This window comes from Somniosus microcephalus, chromosome 1, assembly GCF_052327205.1.
Source record: "Somniosus microcephalus isolate GS21.2 chromosome 1, FLI_Smic_1.0, whole genome shotgun sequence".
Classification (NCBI taxonomy): domain Eukaryota; kingdom Metazoa; phylum Chordata; class Chondrichthyes; order Squaliformes; family Somniosidae; genus Somniosus; species Somniosus microcephalus.
In genome coordinates, this window is record NC_140987.1 from 27936953 (window position 1) to 27958731 (window position 21779).

General features: G+C 49.7%; 1 protein-coding gene across 4 annotated transcripts in view; it reads right to left on the bottom strand.

Annotated features, from left to right (window-relative positions):
• Nucleotides 1–4988: 4988 nt before the first annotated feature.
• Nucleotides 4989–21779, bottom strand: part of LOC147124006 (kynurenine/alpha-aminoadipate aminotransferase, mitochondrial-like) — a 59235-nt gene continuing 42444 nt past the window's right edge. For all 4 annotated transcript variants that reach the window (XM_085977198.1, XM_085977068.1, XM_085977264.1 and 1 more), the window contains 5 exons: nucleotides 21142–21203; nucleotides 20525–20589; nucleotides 10916–11022; nucleotides 10274–10375; nucleotides 4989–7988 (listed from right to left, as the gene is read on the bottom strand). In XM_085977198.1, the coding sequence (XP_085833324.1) occupies nucleotides 7947–7988; nucleotides 10274–10375; nucleotides 10916–11022; nucleotides 20525–20589; nucleotides 21142–21203 (378 nt within the window). In that variant the 3' untranslated portion in view covers nucleotides 4989–7946. The remainder of the gene's footprint in view (nucleotides 7989–10273; nucleotides 10376–10915; nucleotides 11023–20524; nucleotides 20590–21141; nucleotides 21204–21779) is intronic.

The window sequence follows — 21779 nt, forward strand, 5'->3', positions numbered from 1 at the left end:
TTCCACTCATTCCATGATTGTCACTCAAAGGTCTCTTGTTTCCCTCCTTGCAGGAGAAGAGAGCCTAGAATAGCTGACAGAGGCAGTGAACCAGAGGTGGCCCTCCAGTCATAGGCACGCTGACTGCAGCAGGAGGAGGGGGTGCTGGAGATCAGCGGAGTATCCGCATTGATGGCGGTGGGAGATGGAGAGATGGGGAGTTCCCAGCTACCTGGTGACAGAATTAAATATCACACAACCACATGGCACAAGAGTCACTCATGTTGACTTGATGTCAGCAGCCAGTGAAATATGGTCATGTGCCTAATGTTCAGTTAAAACATTCTTAGTATGACAGTTCTAATTCATATCTGTACGCTCCCACAGGCCCATCATGAATATAATGTGGAGAAATGTGAAGTTATCCACTTTGGTAGGAAAAATAGAAAAGCAGAGTATTTTTTAAATGGTGAGACATTGGGAAATGTTGGTGTTCAGAGGGACCTGGGTGTCCTTGTACACGAATCACTGAAAGTTAACATGCAGGTACAGCAAGTAATTAGGAAAGCAAATGATATATTGGCCTTTATTACAAGAGGATTTTAGTATAAGAGTAAAGACGTCTTACTGCAATTATATAGGGCGCTGGTGAGACCACACCTGGAGTATTGTGAATAGTTCTGGTCTGTTTACCTAAGGAAGGATATACTTGCCATAGAGGGAGTGCAACAAAGGTACAGCAGGCTGGTTCCTGGGATGGGGGGATTGTCCTATGAGGAGAGATTGAGTAGAAGAATGAGAGGTGATCTCATTGAAACAGACAAAATTCTTACAGGGCTTGACAGGGTCGATGCAGGGAGGATGTTTCCCCTGGCTGGGGCGTCTAGAACCAGGGGTCACAGTCTCAGGATAAGGGGTCGGTCATTTAGGACTGAGATGAGGACAAATTTCTTTACAGAGGGTGGTGAATCTTTGGAATTCTCTACCCCAGAGGGCTGTGGAGGCTCAGTCGTTGAGTATATTCAAGACTGAGATCGATAGATTTTTGGATATTAAGGGAATCAAGGGATATGGGGATAGTGCAGGAAAGTGGAGTTGAGTTACAAGATCAGCCATGATCTTATTGATGGCGGAGCAGGCTCGATGGGCCGAATGGCCTATTCCTGCTCCTATTTCTTATATTCTTATGATGGGTGATGTCGCAGCTTCCATTGCAGCACAGGCGGAAGCCATGACACATCTTAGTTCTGTAATGCAGTCTATGCTTGGTGCTATCGATGCACAGACTGCTCTCATGCAGTCTCAGCTTTTGATTCCACTCAAGCTCTGACTGCAGGCATCGTGGCTGGGCCGACCACCATCCAGCGGGGCTTTCACAGTGTCGCAGCAGGCCAGCAATCTGTGCTCCAGCAGATTGTTAGTGATGCTGAGATGCTGCTCCAGGGGAGTGGCAGTGGGTCAATGGAGCAGGAACCTGCTGTCTTCTCTCAGGATGACAGCATTCCTGCTCCCACCACTGGCACTCCGTCATTGCCCTTGTTGCTGCCTGTCATCCAGCCAGCCCAGACTACTGCTACCTATGCTGAGGAGGTGCAGTCTACAGCCGGGCCTTCCAAGCCCAGAGCTGGTCGAGGGCGTCCTGCAAGGCCATCTGAAGTCTCCCGCATGGACACGCAGCAGCCTTCCACCTGCCGTGCTGCAGCCACTGGGATAACACTTCGTAGGAGCACTAGAGTAGGCAAAGGCACAGTAATGAGGGGCACTAAGGGATTGCACAAGGGTGAATAGCTAATATTGTTGTTAAAAATGTGTTCACTGATTATTGATAAATTTATTAATTGGCTTTGGATGATTTTGTGGTGTTTCTCATTCAGCTTTGCGCTGTGACGGATGAAGTGATGAGGATGTGGTGAGCTACGGGGATCTGGGGTTTAATTTATTGGAAACGCAGTCTGATGAGGTGGTCACGGGCCGCCTTTTCCAGAAGGCCGATTGAGTGGCTGCCTCCTCCCTCACTCCTGCTCCTCCTCCTCATCTTCCTCTTCCTCCTCATCCTCTTCCTCCTCCTGAGGTGGGCCCGCAATCCCTGGTGGCAAGAGCTGGGCCCTCATGATGGCCAAGTTGTGGAGCATACAGCAGACCACGACAAAATGGGACACCCACTCCGCCGAGTACTGGAGGACTCCTCCCGAGTGGTGGAGGCAGCAGAACCGTTGCTTGAGCACCATGATGGTCTACTCGATGATGCTCCTGGTGGCAGCATGGCTCTCATTATATGAGTGCTGGCCACGAGTGTTGGGTTCACAGAGGTGAGTCACGAGCCAGGTGGAGAGCGGATAGCCCATGTCTCCGACCAGCCAGTGAGCTTGATGTGGCGGCTGTAAGAGTGCTGGCACAGGATGAAGGCATTGTGGCTGCTGCCAGGATAGCGCGCATTCACATTGAGGATTCGCTGTCTGTGGTCGCACACCAGCTGTACATTAAGTGAGTGGTAGCCTTTGCGGTTACGGAAGACCTCAGGATTGTTATGTGGTGCCCGCAAAGCCACGTGGGTGCAGTCAATGGTGCCCTGCACCATGGGGAAGCCCGCTATCCTGGCAAAGCCACATGCACGCTCATCCTGCTTCTCTATAGTGATGGGAAAGGAAAAGTTGTACCTTGTCTTACTGTGGAGAGGCTCTGTGACCTCGTGGATGCAGTGATGGACGGCAAACTGCTAGATGTTCGCTATTTCTCCTGTTGCAGACTGGAAAGAACCGCTGACGCAGAAACTGAGGGCGACGGTGACCTTGACTCCCACTGAGAGAGCCGTGGCCGACCTGATCTGAGGCTTGAGGTCTGGTTGCAGGAGGTGGCAGAGTTCAGTGACCACATCCTTGCTGAAGCAGAGCCTTCTAATGCGCTGCTCCTCACTTAATTGGAAGTAGGAGAAGTACTCTCCTACTTGGGAGGGTAAGGACTCCTGTTGAGAGCCCTGATGGCCCTCCTCCTCCCTCTGGCCACATCTTGCAATCTTTCTCGCTGCCTGCGCTCCCTCCACAGTAGAACCTGGAGGGCGAGTTCGACTGCCTGTACAGCCCTCCTTAATGTAACGATGTGTAGCACTTTGAAATTTTGTCAGAATAAATGTAATGAATTTTTAGTAGCCACAACACTGCTGATACTAAAGAACCTTTAAATGACTGTGCAAGAGTTTAATTCAATCGCAAACTGTCAAGAAAGCAGTGAAACAGTACTAACATGACAGCTGCATCTCATCCCTTTAAATATCGCCCCTGGAGCTGCTAACCGCCTGCTTCACGCCTCCTCTTCCTATCGTTGCTGGAGCGAGGTGCTAAGGGAGGGGCCAATAATCAATTTGGCAGATCGAGCGCTCAGTGAGTGTTGCACGCTCACTGGCGTCACAATCTGCCTGGCGCTAAAGCCCCAGCTGCTAACTGTTAGTGGCGGTGCCAAGGGGTGACTGGATTTGGCGTGCGGGGCTGGACTCACCTCGCCTCGGTGCAACTTCTTTAGTGCCCCAGCCAGGTGCTAACGGGAGGTGTTAACCAACTGAATTTCTCCCCCAAGTATGCTTGAATATTTAGTTCCCAACCTTGGTCACTCTGCAACCACGTCTCCGTAATGGCTATTAGATGAAACCAATTTATTTCCATCTGTGCTATTAATTCATCTATTTTGTTGCGCGTGCTTCACGTATTCAGATATAGTGCCTTTACCTTTAGCTTTTTTTCTATTTTTCCCTGATGTCACCTTCATCTCTACTGCTTACTGCTTTTGAATTTACCCATCCCTGAATCCTCCCACTCCCCCATCATTAGTTGAAAGCCCGATCTACCGCCCTAGCAATTCAATTCGCCAGGACACTGGACCCAGCCCAATTTAATAGGAGCATGTCCCAAAGCCTTTCCACCATCTACAAGGCACAAGTCAGGAGTGTGATGGAATACTCTCCACTTACCTGGATGAGTGCAGCTCCAACAACACTCAAGAAGCTCAACACCATCCAGGACAAAGCAGCCCGCTTGATCGGCACCTCATCCACCACCTTAAACATTGACTCCCTCCACCACCAGCGCACCGTGGCTGCAGTGTGTACCATCTACAAGATGCACTGCAGCAACTCGCCAAGGCTTCTTCGGCAGCACCTCCCAAACCCGCGACCTCTTCCACCTAGAAGGACAAGGGCAGCAGGTGCATGGGAACACCACCACCTCCAAGTTCCCCTCCAAGTCACACACCATCCTGACTATATATATCGCTGGGTCAAAATCCTGGAACTCCCTCCCTAGCAGCACTGTGGGAGTACCTTCACCACACGGACTGCAGCGGTTCAAGAAGATGGCTCACCACCACCTTCTCAAGGGGCAATTAGGGATGGGCAATAAATACTGGCCTTGCCAGCGGCGCGATATCTCACTTAGATATTGAAATGAGCTTGGTTTTTTGCTACCACCATATGAAAGAAGGTGCCGATGACCCAGTTTCCCATCGGTACCTTTTCCCACTGTTGATTCACTCACACTGAATGGCACCTTAACAGATAAATAGTCATTTGAGCCAAGCACAATTTTTTGTCCGCTTGAGATGTGACACTTTGAAGATAGTGTTGAGGGGAGCACTTGAGATACCAGGCCTACTGGCATTGGAGCACAGAAGGCCAAGAGGAGATTCAATGGAGGTTTTCCCCAAACGACATAGGGTTTTGATTGGGAAAGGCTATTTCCTCTGGTCAGCTACGCTGGGTCATTGAGTTCAAACCCTCACCGAGTACGGCAGTTTAGTGGTGATGGTAGGGTGGACTAACAACCCAGAAGGTTGTGAGCACAGACAGTAAATGTCACAAGTTTGTCCGACAGTGGCAGGGGCTGGGGTGAGGGCAATCACAGCTGAACCCGATCCCCTCAATAAACAAACTACACACACATGCACTTACAGCAATCAGGGCTTTAGGAGGGGGCAAGAGCTCCCACTGCCTCCGCTGCCAAGATCAGTGAGACTATCAGGAGTTCTACAAATATATATTTATTTAAACTATTCATCTCTGTTGCTATCAATTGAAAAACAAAATAAGCAAGTCCAGCCAAAAGGATATGAAAACTGGGAATATAGTTGGGTTGTGCAAAGACTGTTGCTGAAAAGAGATTTTCAGGTAAGACTCAAAACATACTAGAAATTTCTAGAAATTCGGGAGCGCCCATTTTTGGGTACGTGTAGTAGGGTCCGAGGAGCCCTGGAAATTTGGCTTCAGACCTCGTTACCCATATCTACAGCACTGTGGGAAGGAGCCAGGCAGGTAAGTGATGGAGGTTCGGGCCGCTGTTGGCACTGCAGAGACCCACAGGTAAGTGATCGGAAGCCGGGGTGGGGGGAAAGTGAGGTTGGAGGTCGGGGAGCCTGGAGGTCGATCGGAGGTTGCGGATACTGGGGCTGCTGGTCTGGCAGCGATGACCCTGCTCCTCTCAGCTCCACATTCAGAGGTTAGTGACTTACCTTTCATGATGCAGGCATTCCTCAGAGCTGGTCGCCGAGGGTCAGCATGTAGATGAGAAATAGGTCTCTGTCTCTGCCGCTTCCCTCCCTTCCCCTAGCCCACCGGGCCAAACTTCCTCTAAGGTTCCCCCTGCCCTCGCCCTGAACTCGCATCTTTCTCCAGTTTCTCTATCTTCCCTCATGCGTTCTCCGAGTCCATGAGACCCATCTCCTGCTCCCTTATCCCTATTCCCACTAAACTGCTGACCAGTCAACTTCCCTTCCAGACCCCCATGTTCGCAGATATTGTTAATGGTTCTCTCTCTGGTATTGTATCCCTTTCCTTCAAATCTACCGTCATCACCCCACTCCTCAAAACACCAACCCTTAACCCCTCCGTCCTTGCAAACTACCGCCCCATCTCCAACCTCCCTTTCCTCTCCAAAGTCCTTGAACGAGTTGCCGCCTCCCAAATCCGTGCCCAGCTTTCCCGGAACTCCATGTCTGAACTCCTCCAATCAGGTTTCCGTTCCTGCCACAGTCCCGAAACGGCCCTTATCAAAGTCACAAATGACATCCTATGTGACTGTGACAAAGGTAAACTGTCCCTCCTCACCCTTCTCGACCTGTCATGGTTTTTGGTTATGGTCTTTGACATGGTTGACCACACCATTCTCCTCCAACGCCTCTCCACCGTCGTCCAGCTGGGTGGGACTGCACTCGCCCGGTTCCATTCTTATTTATCCAGTCTTAGCCAGAGAATCACCTGCAATGGCTTCTCGTCCCACTCCCGCATCATTACCTCTGGTGCCCCCCAAGGATCTATCCTTGGCCCCTCCTATTTCTCATCTACATGCTGCCCCTCAGCGACACCGTAAACACAGCATCAGTTTCCACATGTACACTGACAACACCCAGCTCTCCCTCACCACCACCTCTCTCAACCCCTCCACGGTCTCTAAATTGTCAGACTCCAGTACTGGAGGAGGAGAAATTTCCTCCAGCTAAATATTGGGAAGACTGAAGCCATTGTCTTCAGTCCCCGCCACAAACTCTGTTCCCTAGCCACCGGCTCCATCCCTCTCCCTGTCTGAGGATGAAGCAGACTGTTAGCAAACTTGGTGTCATATTTGACCCTGAAATGAGCTTCCGACCACATATCCGAGCCATCACTAAGACCGCCTCTTTCCACCTCCATAACATCGCCTGGCTCTACACTTGCCTCAGCTCATCCGCTGCTGAAACCCTCATCCATGCTGTTGTTACCTCTAGACTTGACTATTCCAACGCACTCCTGGCCGGCCTCCCACATTCCACTCTCCGTAAACTTGAAGTCATCCAAAACTCTCTGCCCGTGTCCTAATTTGTACCAAGTCCCGTTCACCCATCACCCCTGTGATCGCAGACCTACATTGGCTCCCGGTTAAGCAACGCCTCGATTTCAAAATTCTCATCCTTGTTTTCAAATCTCTCCATCACCTCGACCCTCCCTATCTCTGTAATCTTCCCCAACACTACAAGCCTTCGAGATAGCTGCGCTCCTCTTGAGCATCCGCAATTTTAATCACTCCACAATTGGTGGCTGTGCCTTCAGCTGCCAAGGCCCTAAGCTCTGGAATTCCCTCCCTAAACCTCTCCGCCTCTCTATCTCTCCCTCTCCTCCTTTAAGACGCTCCTTAAAACCTACCTCTATTGACCAAGCTTTTGGTCATCTGTCCTGATATCCCCTTATGTGGCTCGGTTTTAAATTTTGTTTGAGAACGCTCCCGTGAAGCGCCTTGGGACGGTTTACTTCATTGAAGGCGCTATATAAATGCAAGTTGTTGTTGTTGGTTTTCTCCCCCGAGTGCTGGCCACGATGGCGCCGAGCTGCCTCAGCGCAAACCAATCTTGCAGCGGGGACCTCAAGCAAGCGTTAGGCACCTTACGTGCGCACTCAAACGGCCCGACGCCCTCTTCAGGCCTGGGTGCAGGACGCCTCTCGTTTGTCCGTACCCAATATGGCGGGTGACGCACTTCCGGTCGGTTTGGGAAATTAGGAGGCTGAGTAGTGCCTGAAAAGGACGCCAAGCAAGCCAATCTCTAACCCACTAGATCTTAATATTACAGGAACCTTTGCATTTAAACACATCTCACAATGATCAGTGCAGACGAGGGAGGCCATTCAGCTCATGAGGTTCAGCTTTTCTAAAGAGAGTCGTGATCCCAGAATCTATCTGCCTCTTGAAGGACTCCCAGAAGATAGTTGGCAGCTACTGATCACTCTGTGAGAAAAGTTCTTCCCAACATCAGTCCTAAACTTGCCTTTTTACCACTTGTTTTAAACCCACCATCCCTTACTTGTACAACTATTTCAAGTTAAACCACAAGAACATTCTACAAAACTCAGTTAATTAAATACCTTAAGAAAAAAAAATTATACAGTGTACGGTCATTTTTGATTTAGTTTACTAAGTGACTGGTCTTGTTGTGCATATCCTTTTCTTTAAGCAGTTCTACGCAGCCTCTTTGATGAGTGCGGCCAATCTTTGTAAACCCTAGAAAGAATCAGAAAAATGTAAATGAGGAACGCTCACTCCAATAATTTTTTGGAATGATAGACAAGCGTACAGAAGGAACTGGCATTGATTTAGCACCTTACTGTACCTCTCAGAAATGTCTCCAGGTACTTTGTGTGCAATGATTTGCTTTATGAAGAGGAAAATCACTTACGCGGGCAAACAGCTCACCCATTTTGAGCACAGCAAGATCCCACAAGCAGCAACGAAATGAATGATGCGGGTAACGTGTTCCAGGTGGTGTTGGGCGAGGGAAGAACGTTGGATAACTCCCTGCTCCTCTTCAGATAGTTGCTGCGGGATCTTTTAAAGTACGCCTGAACTACTGGGACAGGCAGAAGGGGACCTTGGGTAAACTGCAGTAAATTTAGATTCCGCTGGACGGGAACTTTTTTTTGTTGTTGTGCCGTATGTGACACTTTGGAGCAATATCATACGACAACAACAACTTGTATTTATACAGCGCCTTTAAAGTAGTAAAATGTCCCGAGCCGTGTCACAGGAGCGATTATCAAACAAAATGTGACACCGAGTCACATAATAGGACAGGTGACCAAAAGCTTGGACAAAGAGGGAGGTTTTAAGGAGCGTCTTAAAAAGGAGAGAGTGTGTTTTAGGGAGAGAATGCTCAGGGGCCTAGGCAGCTGAATGCCAAGGGTGGAGCGATTAAAATTGGGGATGCGCACGAGGCCAGAATTGGAGGAGTGCAGAGATCTCTTGTAGGACTGGAGGAGGCTACAGAGGTAGGGTGGGGCGAGGCCATGGAGGGATCTGAAAACAAGGATGACAATTTTAAAACAGAGGTGTTGCCAGACCAGGGGTCAAAGTAGGTCAGCGAGCACAGGGGTGAAGGGTGAACGGGACTTGGAGCGAGTTAGGATACGGGTAGCAGAGTTTTGGAGGAGCTCAAGTTTATGTAGGGTGGAAGATGGCAGGGCGGCCAGCAGAGCGTTGCAATAGTCAAATCTAGAGGTAACAGGCATGGATGAGGGTTTCAGCAATGGGGAGCAGGAGGGGATAGAAGGTCACTACACCACAGACGCTCTACATTGGAAGCACCAATTGGGACAAGGTTCATTTTCTTCCCTCCCAGTTCTCCTAACGGCTCCACCATTGGCAGCCGTGTCTTCAGCTGCCTAGGCCCTAAGCTCTGGAATTCCCTCACTTAACCTCTATCTTAGACCCTGCCTCAGCTCATCTGTTGCTGAAACCCTCATCCATGCCTTTGTTACCGCTAGACTGGACTATTCTAATGCTCTCCTGTCCGGCCTCTCAGTTTCCACCTCCTCCAGCCCTACAAGATCTCCGCACTCCTTCAATTCTGGCCTCTTGCGCATCCCCGATTTTCTTCGGTCCACCATCAGCGGCCGTGCCTTCAGCTGCCTGGGCCCTAAGCTCTGGAAATCCCTCCCTAAACTTCTCCGGCTCTCTACCACTCTCTCCTCCTTTAAGGCACTTCTTAAAACCTACCTCTTTCTTCTGTCCCAATATCTGCTTATGTGGCTCGGTGTCAAATCCTGTTTGAGAAGGCTCCTGTGAAGCACCTTGGGACGTTTTACTATGTTAAAGGCGCTATATAAATACAAGTTGTTGTGGCCGTTGATTCGCTAATGAGGCTTTCGTGAAAAGTTTTAAGCCGTTTTCTTATACTTACTGGAATTGTTTTTGGTTATAGTTTCAGGAGGGAGTGACCTCCATGTCTCGCTGCTATATACTCTTGGCTCAGGAACTAGTCTCCAGGTGAGTGCTCCCTTCCACTGTGTAATTACATAGAATTTACAGCACAGAAACAGGCCAGTTGGCCCAACGGGTCCAACCTATTTATGCTCCACACGAGTCTCCTCCCACCCTACCTCGTCTGACCCTATCAGCATAACCTTTCTCCCTCATGTGTTTATCTAGTTTCCCCTTAAACGTATCTGTGCTATTCGCCTCAGCCACTCCCTGTGGTAGCGAGTTCCACATTCTCACCACTCTCTGGGCAAAGAAGTTTCACCTGAATTCCCTATTGGATTTATTGGTGACTATCTTATATTTATGACCCTTAGCTTGGGACTCCCCCACAAGTGGAAACATCTTCTCTACGTCTACCCTATCGAACCCCTTCATAATTTTAAAGACCTCTATCAGGTCACAACTCAGCCTTCTCTTTTCTAGAGAAAAGAGCCCCAGCCTGTTCGGTCTTTCCTGATCGTTATAACCTCTCAGTTCTGGTATCGTCCTTGTGAGTACTTATTGAATCGGTGAATATTGAAGACATTTACCTGATCTATTTGTTCGGGAGTGGAAAGGGAAAAGGCAGCACGGACGTACGAGCAAGGTGCCGAGCTGTCAAGCATGAACGCTTGACCGGGAACGAACAGCACCTGAGGAGAGGCAGACATACGCACTGTTAGCAAGAGCCAATCGTCAACATTCCAAATACGACCGACCATCATTGTTTTCACTGCAAGAACCTTTTTAAACTTGTGCAAAGATAAAAAGTGGGGGAGGGGGTCAGAGGAGGAGAAAATAAAATAAACATAAGACATCTTTGCAGAGCAAATGTTTATGGGCACTCCCGTCTATTAGTGAAAGAGCAACTAAATCAGAAGGGAGGACGAGCAGGACGAGGAATTTTAATGGAAATCTTCAGGGTTAAACCGTGGCATGAAATTCAGTAAATACTGCATTGAAATTAAAATATCTAGAAGAAACCATTAAGAAGACTTTTAAAAAAGGTAAATTAATAAGTTCAGTGTGTTGGACTACTGGGGTTCTGGGAGTGAAGATGAGAAAGTAAAGGACGAGAGAGAAGGTGATGCGGAGAGAGAAGGTGAAGAGGAGAAAGAAAAGGAAACAAAAAAGTTCCCCTCCGGATAGTCGGATATTGCCGGAAGAGTTGTTTCCATCAGTCAAGCCGTTACCTCTTTTTTCAGGGCCTTCTCCGAGATTAGTTGGTAAGTGTCTGGGATTCCCTTTAGCTTCATCCAGAAGAACATGCCAGCACTGGGGACATGCCAATCAACGACATCTGGAAAGAAAGTAGCAAGAGAAAGGTTTGTGAAATATTGACCAAAGCAGGTTTTATAAGGCTTGCGTATAACTGTTAGCTCAGCTAGGACAGGAAGGAGAAACAAAACACATGTCTAGAATGTTAGAAAGGAAGATGGCGGAGAGTCCATTTTGCCTGGTTCTGCTTTCTGGTCACTGAATAAAAAACTAAAATCAGCAGACATGGAAGAGTTCTACAGTGTATCAAAGACAATCGGAGTCGTGCAATATTCAAGAATTATTGTTCCGTTATTCTATGGGTGGGGGAGACTTTACCCATGCGGACCCTAAACCTGGGCCAACAATATTCCGCTTGCTAATTAACTCGAGGCGAAGGAGAAAGGAAGGTTAATGGTTGGGACGGGACGTGGGCCTTCCTCAGAATTCAGGTCTGATGAAGAGGCAGGCCGAGTAATTTGACCTTCCTTCCTCATCCAGATGGCGGCTGACCGTCGGTCTATTTCCAGCACTTCCTGTTTTTAATTTCCTCAAATCTCTACATATGTGGAAGAATTATTTTCTGGCTTTGGTGAGCTGAAACGTAAAGCACCTCGCCACAGTGCGAGCAACACCACCGCCTATATTCCTGCAGCTCCAAGTCCTGGTTGCTCCTCCTCGTTGCTCCTCCTTTGCTTTAGTCCTCTGTGGCCTGTTGGTCGCAGCATTCCAGTACCTCTTCACTAGGTTAATACAGCTGAGGAAGGCAACTAAACTCATCCCTCTAGAAAAATATAAACCCTCCATCACTGCATCCAACTTTCCTTTAAATTAAACAGTGATTTTTTAACTCTAATAACCAACCCAGAAGTTTATTCCATGTGTTGATCGCATTACAGAAATAATTTACTGACTTAGGCCCTAGATTTGCGTGTCATTGCTTTGTCCTCTTCCCAGGGCCTATCTTGAAGCAGTGCTCCTGAATGATCTTCCCTACAGGTGTCAGCCGTGGCTCAGTTGGTACCATTCTTGCCTCTCGAGTCAGAAGGTTGTGGGTTCAAGTTTCACTCCAGAAACCCGACCGCACAATCTCAACTGACACTCCAGTGAGGGAGCGATGCCTGTTGGATTTACAGAGCATTTACAGCACGGAAACAGGCCCTTCGGCCCAACTGGTCCGTGCCGGTTTTTATGATCCGCACGAGACTCCTCACACTCTTCTTCAACTAACCCCATCAACATATCCTTCTATTCCTTTCTCCCATGTGTTTATCTAGCTTCCTCTTAAAAGCATCTATATCCATGCTAGTTGCTTCAACTACTCCTACTGGTAGTGAGTTTCACATTCTAACCACTCTCTGGATTTGCTGTCTTTCGGACGAGGCGTTAAACCGAAGTCCCATCTGCTTTCTCAAGTGTATTCAAAAGATCCCACGGCACTATTAAAATAAGTGTTCTCTTTGTGTTATGACCCACATTGAGCCCTTAACCAACATCACCAAGACAGATGATCTGGTCATTGCTGTCTGTGGGACTTTGCTGTGTGCAAATTGACTGCCGTGTTCCCCTACATCAGAACAGCACATCATTGGCTGTGAAGCACTTTGGGGACATCCTGAGGTCGCGAAATGCACTCTAAATACAAGTTCACTCTTCTAATCCCACTCAACATCTTATCTACCTCTAAGACCCGGCACAGGAGCTTTCTTTCAAATTAGCTACTTCTGCATAAACCAGGGTCCTAGTCTTAAACCAGCAAGAGACGAGCATTTGCTTCCAGGCCAAGAGCAGTTGAATGAGTTTGATTTTCTTGATGCAATCCCTGTGGTACTGGAGTGGTACTAGTGAGAGAGCCTTGTGTTCGAAACTCACGAGGGACTCGCATGTGGGAATGACTCAGGATAAGGACGTCTTCTTGCTGCTCATCGACTCAGGGAGAGTCAGTTGACGGGTTTTCTGGCCGGTCTTCTCTTGTCTAAACTGAGTATTTGATGACACCTGTTAATTATTCTGACTGATACAGGAGACACTGCAAAAAGGCAGGAAACGTTTTGAAAAATAAATCCATTTGTATTTTACTGGCAGTAAACAGTGGACATGCTGCACATCACTCAAACACAGGGGTTTAAGTGAAATGCCAGAAATATGCTTCAGATCTGTCAGCAGCTAAAAATCTATATAGAAAAAGGCTAGGTTAATGTTTCGGGTGTTTACCCCTTTGTCCGATACGCTAACCAGTCTTTTTAGGTTTATAAGTCTTTATGGCTTTAAGGGTAAGCTAGATAAACACATGAGGGAGAAAGGAACAGAAGGATCTGCTGATAGGGTGAGATGAAGAGGAGTAGGAGGAGGCTCGTGTGGAGCATAAACACCGGCATGGACCAGTTGTGCCAAATGGCCTGTTTCTGTGCTGTGACTTCTACGTAATACTATGTATACACATTGCCCGATTCACTAACCTGTCTTGTTGGGTGTTTACCCATTGCCCGGTTCACTAACCTGTCTTGTTGGGTGTTTACCCATTGCCCGATTCACTAACCTGTCTTGTTGGGTGTTTACCCATGGCCCGATTCACTAACCTGTCTTGTTGGGTGTTTACCCATTGCCTGATTCACTAACCTGTCTTGTTGGGTGTTTACCCATTGCCCGATTCACTAACCTGTCTTGTTGGGTGTTTACCCATTGCTCGATTCACTAACCTGTCTTGTTGGGTGTTTACCCATTGCCCGATTCACTATTGGGTGTATACCCATTGCCCGATTCACTAACCTGTCTTGTTGGGTGTTTACCCATTGCCCAATTCACTAACCTGTCTTTTCCCTGTTCAGATGATGATGGGCCTGTTTCTATTTTAGATTTTCAGCACTTTTTCTTCTGTTGAGGAATACTCCGAGAGTCAAACAAACATCAGGCGAGCTCTGTAACTTGGGATGATGACAGCACACGGATTGTGAAAATAAGCAACAATTAAACCATCTGTTGTTTAACTAGGAGTAATTTCTAGTACTGAGTCCCACTCCTCTTTAAATAGTCTACTGGTGTCCTTCTAATCTTCAGCAGTGGGGGTTAATGGGAGTTGGCAGCAGGCAAATCTATAATGCATTTACAGATGAAAGTCTACATGTACATCTCAGGCTTGATAGTTTCAACAAAACAAACCATTAGGGAGCTGATAGAGAACTGTGGGGTTCCTCCTATCAAATGATAGTGTTAAAGGTTGGTGTTGGTGTGCCCAGTAACCATTAGGGATGTTGTTTTATTGGATCAGTCATCTAGTTTCCTTTGTGCAGCTAAATGAATGCCAAGGTCAATTTCCATAGCACCAAAGGGCAGATTGGACACTTAAATACACTGTGTTTTGAATAATCATGAGTTTAGTCTTTGGGGCCCAGTTAAAGAAAGACTTTGCATTTATATAATGCCTTTCATGACCTAAGGACATCCCAAAGTGCTTTACAGCCAATGAAGTACTTTTGAAGTGTAGTTACTGTGGTAATGTAGGAAAAACAGCAGCCAATTTGCACACAGCAAGGTCCCACAAATAGTAATGAGATAAATGGCCAGATCATCGTTTTAGTGAAGTTGGTTGAGAGATAAATATTGGCCAGGATATTGGGAAGAACTCCCCCTGCTCTTCTTCGAAATAGTGCCGTTGGATTTTTTATGTTCACCTGAGAAGAAGATGGGGCCTCTGTTTAATATCTCACCTGAAATACGGCACCTCCAACAATGCAGCACCTCCCTCAGTACTGCGCTGAATGTCAGATTTTTGCGCTCAGGTCTCTGGAGCGGGTTTTGAACCCACAACCTTCTGACTCAGAAGCAAGAGTGGTTCCCACTGAGCCACAGCTGGAGTACAAGTGGGCTAAAGGAGCCTCTGGGACCTCTGTTTGAGGCCAAATGGAACATCCATGGCCTGCAAGTGTCCTACGTGTTGACAATCTTAACCTGTCTCCTGGAGGGCACGGGCACCAAACTCCATAATTATGGCAACACTGAACATCTCTCTCGGAGCACACAATGATGGTTGTCATTGTAGGAGCTGCTCCTCTCAGCTTGGGTTAAGTCATACTTTCGAGACACACTAAAAGTAAAATTTGTATTTACAGAGCAAATTTGGTGTAGATAAGTGTCTTCACAGAGGCGCAAGGGAAAAAAATGGGACACTGAGCCAAAGAAGGAGGTATTTGGAGGGGTCACCAAAAGCTTGGTTTTAAGTAGGGTCTTAAAAGGAAGAACCGGAGGTGGAGAGGCAGAGGGGATTAGGGAGGGAATTCCGCAGCGTGGGGTCGAGGTGGCTGAAGGCACGGCCGCCAATGGTGGGGCGAAGGGAGGAGGGTGAACGCACAAGAAGTCAGAGCCAGAGGACTGGAGAGTTTGGGAGGGGGTATTGTAGGGCTGGAGGAAGTTACAGGGATGGAAAGGCTATGCCATGTCTAAACACAAGGGCAAGAATTTTAAATTGGAGTCATTGGGCGGCCGAGAGCCAACGTAGGTCAACGAGGACAGGGCTGATGGGTGAGCAGGACCTCGTGTCTGTTGCCCATCCCTAAATATCCTTGAGAAGGTGGCGGTGGGCCTTCTTCTTAAACCGCTGCAGTCCGTGTGGTGAAGCTACACCGCAGTACTGTTCGGCAGGGCATGCCAGGATTTTGACCCAGCGATGATGAAGGAACGGCGATGTATGTCTGTGGTAAACCACTGTTATACCTGTCTGTATGTGTATGTGTATTCCACTAGGTACAGGTCTGGACATGCCTCGGCTGACTCCTCCCACTATTCCAGGTATATAAGTGACTACCTCCCAGTCCCTTAGTATTCTGGACGGGTCGACCACTCGAGACTAGACCTTCATTCTTTAGTTAATAAAAGCCTGGTTGTTACTCGCTTAACCTCAGTCTTTTGAGTAATTGATGGCGCATCAATTTTATTAACTAAATTTTTTATAATGGAGAAGATCCTCACACCAGCATGCCTGGACCTGGACAGTCGGGAAGCGGACGCTTCCACCAAGTTTGCTCACTGGCTCATGTGCTTCGAGGCATTCCTGACTGCCTCCACTGCGGTCGTAACGGATGCGAACAAACTGTCTGTCCTGATCTCCAAGGTGAACCACCGAGTGTACTCAGTCATCCGGGACGCGACCTCGTACACAGCCGCCCTCCAGCTCCTCAAGACCCAGTACACGCGCCCTGTGAACGAAGTTTACGCCAGGCACCTCCTGGGGAGTCGCAAGCAACAACCTGGGGAATCGACTGAGGAATACCTCCAAGCACTGTCCGTGCTTGGCCGGGCCTGTGGGTGTAAGGCGGTAACGTCCACTAAGTACACGGAGGAACTGATCCGGGATGCCTTCGTAGCGGGCCACGGGTCCAACTACACCCGACAGCGACTGCTGGAGCAGAGTGACCTCACCCTCGACAAAGCCTCCGAAATCGCACTAACGCTGGACGCAGCCTACCGGGGCATGGATGCCTACTCCTCTGCACCGTGGACGCCGCGGGGAACGACAACCTGGGACACGGTAGGACAGCCCCATAGCACCGTGCCACCCCAGCCACAGCCCAACAACCGCAGCAGTGTCCCAAAGCCAGGCAGCAGTATCCCAAGGCCAGAAATGCTACTTCTGTGGCCAGGCCAAACAACCCAGAGCACGCTGCCCGGTGAAGAATGCGACCTGCTCGGGCTGCGGGAAAAAGGGACACTACGCTAGCGTCTGCAAGGCCAAAGCCACCCCGAACGCCAGCAGCGCCGCGTGTGGGCCGTGCGAGCCGCCATCTTGGGCCCCCAACAGCGCCGTGTGTGGGCCGCCATCTTGGGCCTCCCCAGCCATGTGCGAACCACCGCAGCAGCAGCCATCTTGGACGACTCCAGCCACATGGGAATCATGGACGCTGCCATCTTGGACACCAGCCGGGACGCAGCAGGCCGCCAAACCCCCCCCATCTGATACCCGCAGCGACACACCGACCCCTACGCTAGCCTCTGTTACGCTGGACCAAACGAGACCGCACCAACTAGCTCGGTCCAAAATGGACGTTAAGGTAAACGGCCATGCAATAAACTGCCTTTTTGACTCCGGGAGCACAGAGAGCATCATCCACCCCGACACGGTGCGGCGTTGCTCTCTCCCAGTCCTGCCTGCGCACCAGCGGATTTCTATGGCCGCCGAGTCCCAGTCAGCGGACATTGGCGGCTACTGCGTGGTGACACTAGTAGTAGACGGGACTGCGTTCAATAATTTTAAACTCCTGGTCCTGCCCCAACTTTGCGCTGCCGTTCTACTGGGGTTGGACTTCCAGTGCCACCTCAAAAGCGTTACGATGGCGTACGGTGGCCCCCTCCCCCCACTCACAGTCCGCAGCCAGCAGCCACCAAATTGCCCGCCGCGCACCAGATGCAACCTCTCCACACTCAGAGTCCCACCCCCCCCACTGTTTGCTAACCTCACCCCCGACTGTAAGCCCATCGCCACAAAGAGCAGGCGATACAGTGCCGGGGACAGGGTTTTCATCAAAACCGAAGTGGAGCGGCTCCTGAAGGAGGGGATTATTGAGGGCAGCTCCAGCCCCTGGCGAGCCCAGGTTGTGGTCGTTAAGACCGGCGAGAAACAATGCCTGTCATCGACTACAGCCAAACAATAAACCGCTACACCCTGCTGGACGCCTACCCACTCCCCCGCATAGCTGATATGGTCAACCAGATCGCGCAGTACCGCGTCTTTTCGACCATTGACCTGAAATCAGCGTACCACCAGCTCCCCATCCGCCCCGAAGACCGCCAGTATACTGCTTTTGAGGCAAACGGCCGCCTCTATCACTTCCTTGGGTTCCCTTTGGCTTTACCAACGGGGTCTCCGTCTTCCAAAGGGAGATGGACCGGATGGTCGATCAAAACGCGCTGCAGGCCACTTTCCCTTACCTAGACAATGTGACCATCTGCGGCCATGACTTGCAGGACCATGACGCAAACCTCGAGAAATTCCTCCGCACCGCCCAACTCCTGAACCTGACATATAACAAGGAGAAGTGCATATTCCGCACAGACCGCCTCGCCATCCTTGGCTGTGTTGTGGAACACGGGGTCATCGGTCCCGACCCGGACCGGATGCGTCCCCTTATGGAACTCCCACTGCCCCACTGCCTAAAAGCTCTGAAGAGGTGCCTAGGGTTTTCTTCCTACTACGCCCAGTGGGTCCCCTACTATGCAGACAAAGCCCGTCCGCTGATCAAATCCACCTCTTTTCCCCTGATGGCAGAGGCCCGCTCGGCCTTCCACCGTATCAAGGAGGACATTGCCAAAGCCACCATGCACGCAGTGGACGAATCCATCTCCTTCCAGGTGGAAAGCGGTGCGTCCGACTTCGCTCTGGCCGCCACCCTTAATCAGGCGGGAAGACCTGTGGCATTCTTCTCACGAACCCTCCAGGGCCCGGAGACCAGACACTCCGCAGTCGAGAAGGAGGCCCAGGCCATTGTGGAGGCTGTGCGTCATTGGAGGCACTACCTGGCCGGAAAACGATTTACCCTGCTCACTGACCAGCGTTCAGTTGTTTTTATGTTCAACAACAAGCAGAGGGGCAAAATCAAAAATGACAAGATCTTGAGGTGGAGAATCGAACTTTCCACCTACAATTACGAGATCTTGTACCGGCCTGGGAAGCTCAATGAACCCCCAGATGCCCTATCGCGTGGCACCTGCGCCAGCGCGCAGATCGATAGGCTGAGGGCCCTCCACAATGACCTCTGCCACCCGGGGTCACCAGGTTCTTCCACTTCATCAAGGCCCGCAACCTGCCTTACTCCATCGAGGAGGTCAGGACCATGACCAAGAACTGCCAAGTCTGCGCTGAGTGCAAACCGCACTTTTATAGACCAGACAAGAGCCCACCTGATAAAAGCCACTCGCCCTTTCGAACGCCTGAGCGTCGATTTTAAAGGGCCTCTCCCCTCCTCCGACCGCAATGTGTACTTCCTCAACATCATTGACGAGTACTCCCGTTTCCCGTTCGCTATCCCCTGCCCGGACATGACCAGTGCCACGGTCATTAAATGTCTGAACAGCCTCTTCACCCTGTTCGGTTTCCCCAGCTATATCCATAGCGACCGGGGCTCATCGTTTATGAGCGACGAACTCCGCCAGTACCTGCTCGCTAGGGGTATAGCCACAAGCAGGACCACCAGTTACAACCCCCGGGGGAACGGACAGGTGGAAAGAGAGAATGCAACAGTTTGGAAGGCCGCCCTACTAGCCTTAAAGTCTAGGGGCCTTCTGACCTCCCGCTGGCAGGAGGTGCTCCCCGATGCGCTCCACTCGATTCGGTCACTGCTCTGCACTGCCACCAATGCCACCCCTCACGAGAAAATGTTTGTCTTCCCAAGGAAGTCCACATCGGGGACAGTGTTACCGCCATGGCTGACATCCCCAGGGCCGGTACTACTGAGAAGACACGTGAGGACCAATAAAACGGACCCCCTGGTCGAGAGGGTCGACCTCCTCCACGCCAACCCCCAGTACGCTTACATTGCGTACCCGGACGGGCGGGAGGACATAGTCTCCATACGAGACCTCACACCCTCGGGGACCGCTGTAACCCACTACCCATTACCACCACCCCCCCCCCCCCCCCACGACCCGATATCCAACCCCAGCAGCCGGCTCGCCTTGGACCGTCACCCACGGGGACTACACTCCAGTGCCCCAGCCTACACGGGACGCGACGCCGGAAGCTCCACCACCCCTGCCGTCGCCACGTCGATCACAGCGGCAGACAAGACCTCCGGAGAGACTCCAATACACGAACTTTTAAATACACTTCACCCCGCTGGACTCATTTTTAAACAAGGGGTGAATGTGGTAAACCACTGTTATACCTGTCTGTATGTGTATGTGTATTCCACTAGGTACAGGTCTGGACATGCCTCGGCTGACTCCTCCCACTATTCCAGGTATATAAGTGACTACCTCCCAGTCCCTTAGTATTCTGGACGGGTCGACCACTCGAGACTAGACCTTCATTCTTTAGTTAATAAAAGCCTGGTTGTTACTCGCTTAACCTCAGTCTTTTGAGTAATTGATGGCGCATCAATGTCCAAGTCGGGATGGTGCGTGTCTGACATGGAGGGGAACTTGGAGGTGGTGGTGTTCCCATGCGCCTGCTGCCCTTGTCCTTCTAGATGTTGGAGGTCGTGGGTTTTGGGAGGTGCTGTCGAAGATGCCTTGGCGAGTTGCTGCAGTGCATCTTGTAGATGGTACACACTGCAGCCACGGTGCGCCGGTGGTGGAGGGAGTGAATGTTTAAGGTGGTGGAAGTGCAAGTGGGAAATGCTCTGGAAGTGGAAGAAGGTGGATCCAGCTAAGGTGATGCCGATTGTTCAGCAGCAGATGTAACTCTGAATTTTATTCTCTTCTTTGAATCCTCTATTTTTGTTTTTGATTCCACCTCTGTGGGACCTTTTTCTACATTGAAGGAGCTGTAGCAATGCAACGTGATGCTGATGTTCAGGGTGGTTTGAGTGATGATAGTTTAACTTTGCAAGCTTTACCTTTCAGCCACCTTTCCGCAGACGACTGCATGGCGTCCCGCTGCTTGCTGTAAAACGCCACCACTCTGCCGTAAACAGAATGGAGAAAGAACAATTCAGGTCAGTCACTGATGCCAGTGATATGTTGGCATCTGTTGTACAGAGAATGAAGCTATTCTTTTAAGTTCTCTCAAAAGTACCTCTTATCTTCTTCTACGACACACACAGGCCTTCCCATCTAAGTATTTCTCCAATTCATTTTTGAAAGAATCTGCTTCCACCGCCCTTTCAGTCAGTGCATTCTAGATCACAACAACTCGCTGCATAAACTAATTATTCCTCATGTCGCCTCTGGTTCTTTGTCAATTATCTTGAATCTGTGTCCTCTGATTATCGACCCTTCTACCACTGGAAACAGTGTCTCCTTAATTACTCTATCAAAACCCTTCATGATTTTGAACGCCTCTATCAAATCTCCCCTTAACCTTCTCTGCTCTAAGGAGAACAATCTCAGCCTCTAAAAGCTAGAAGAAAGGGGAATGAAATATAAACCCCCGACTAATTCACTGGTCATATCCCATTCCTTAGAGAGAGAGAGAGAGAGAGAGAAAAGGCAGATGTTACGTTGTACTCTTTACCTGTCAACATGCTCCAGGAAGCCATTTTGTCCCCATTGTTGAAGTAGCTGCACAACCATGAGCTGAAATAGAACATATATTAACTACACGCACGTTGTCAGACTTAAGTAAGCAGCAACACCAAGAGTTGAAAACAAGGTTTGACTTCTCTGTGCAACTTTAGTTGACACACTGGCCGGGCGGGAATCCCAAGGGATCGGGTGGAACGCCGGTTTTACATCCCGCCCAATATTACCTGCTGTTGACTTCAAACAGTCCAGTCAGTTACCCGACGGGCGGGTTTAGGTTAAAAATTGCCTCCGCAAACCCCCCTCATTAATGTTTCCCGTTATAAATAGAACCGATGGACATTGGTCTGAATGAGTGACGATAGGCCGGTGAAGACCAGTCACACCCTGATGGAGCAGGAGCAAGGCCGAGAATAGGACCAAGAACGTGCGGCTTAGATTTTTGATTAAGGATGGTAGTCGGGCCAAACGTGATTTAAATGGAAGCGATACAGCGTAGGTCTGATAGAAAGGGCGAGTGCCGTTTACACGACCGATCCACTGATCTGATTGTGAAATCAATCATTGAGTCTTGGCACCTGCTTCTTTTTGGAAAGCCGATTAAGAGTTTAGTCTTCACGCACAGACTCT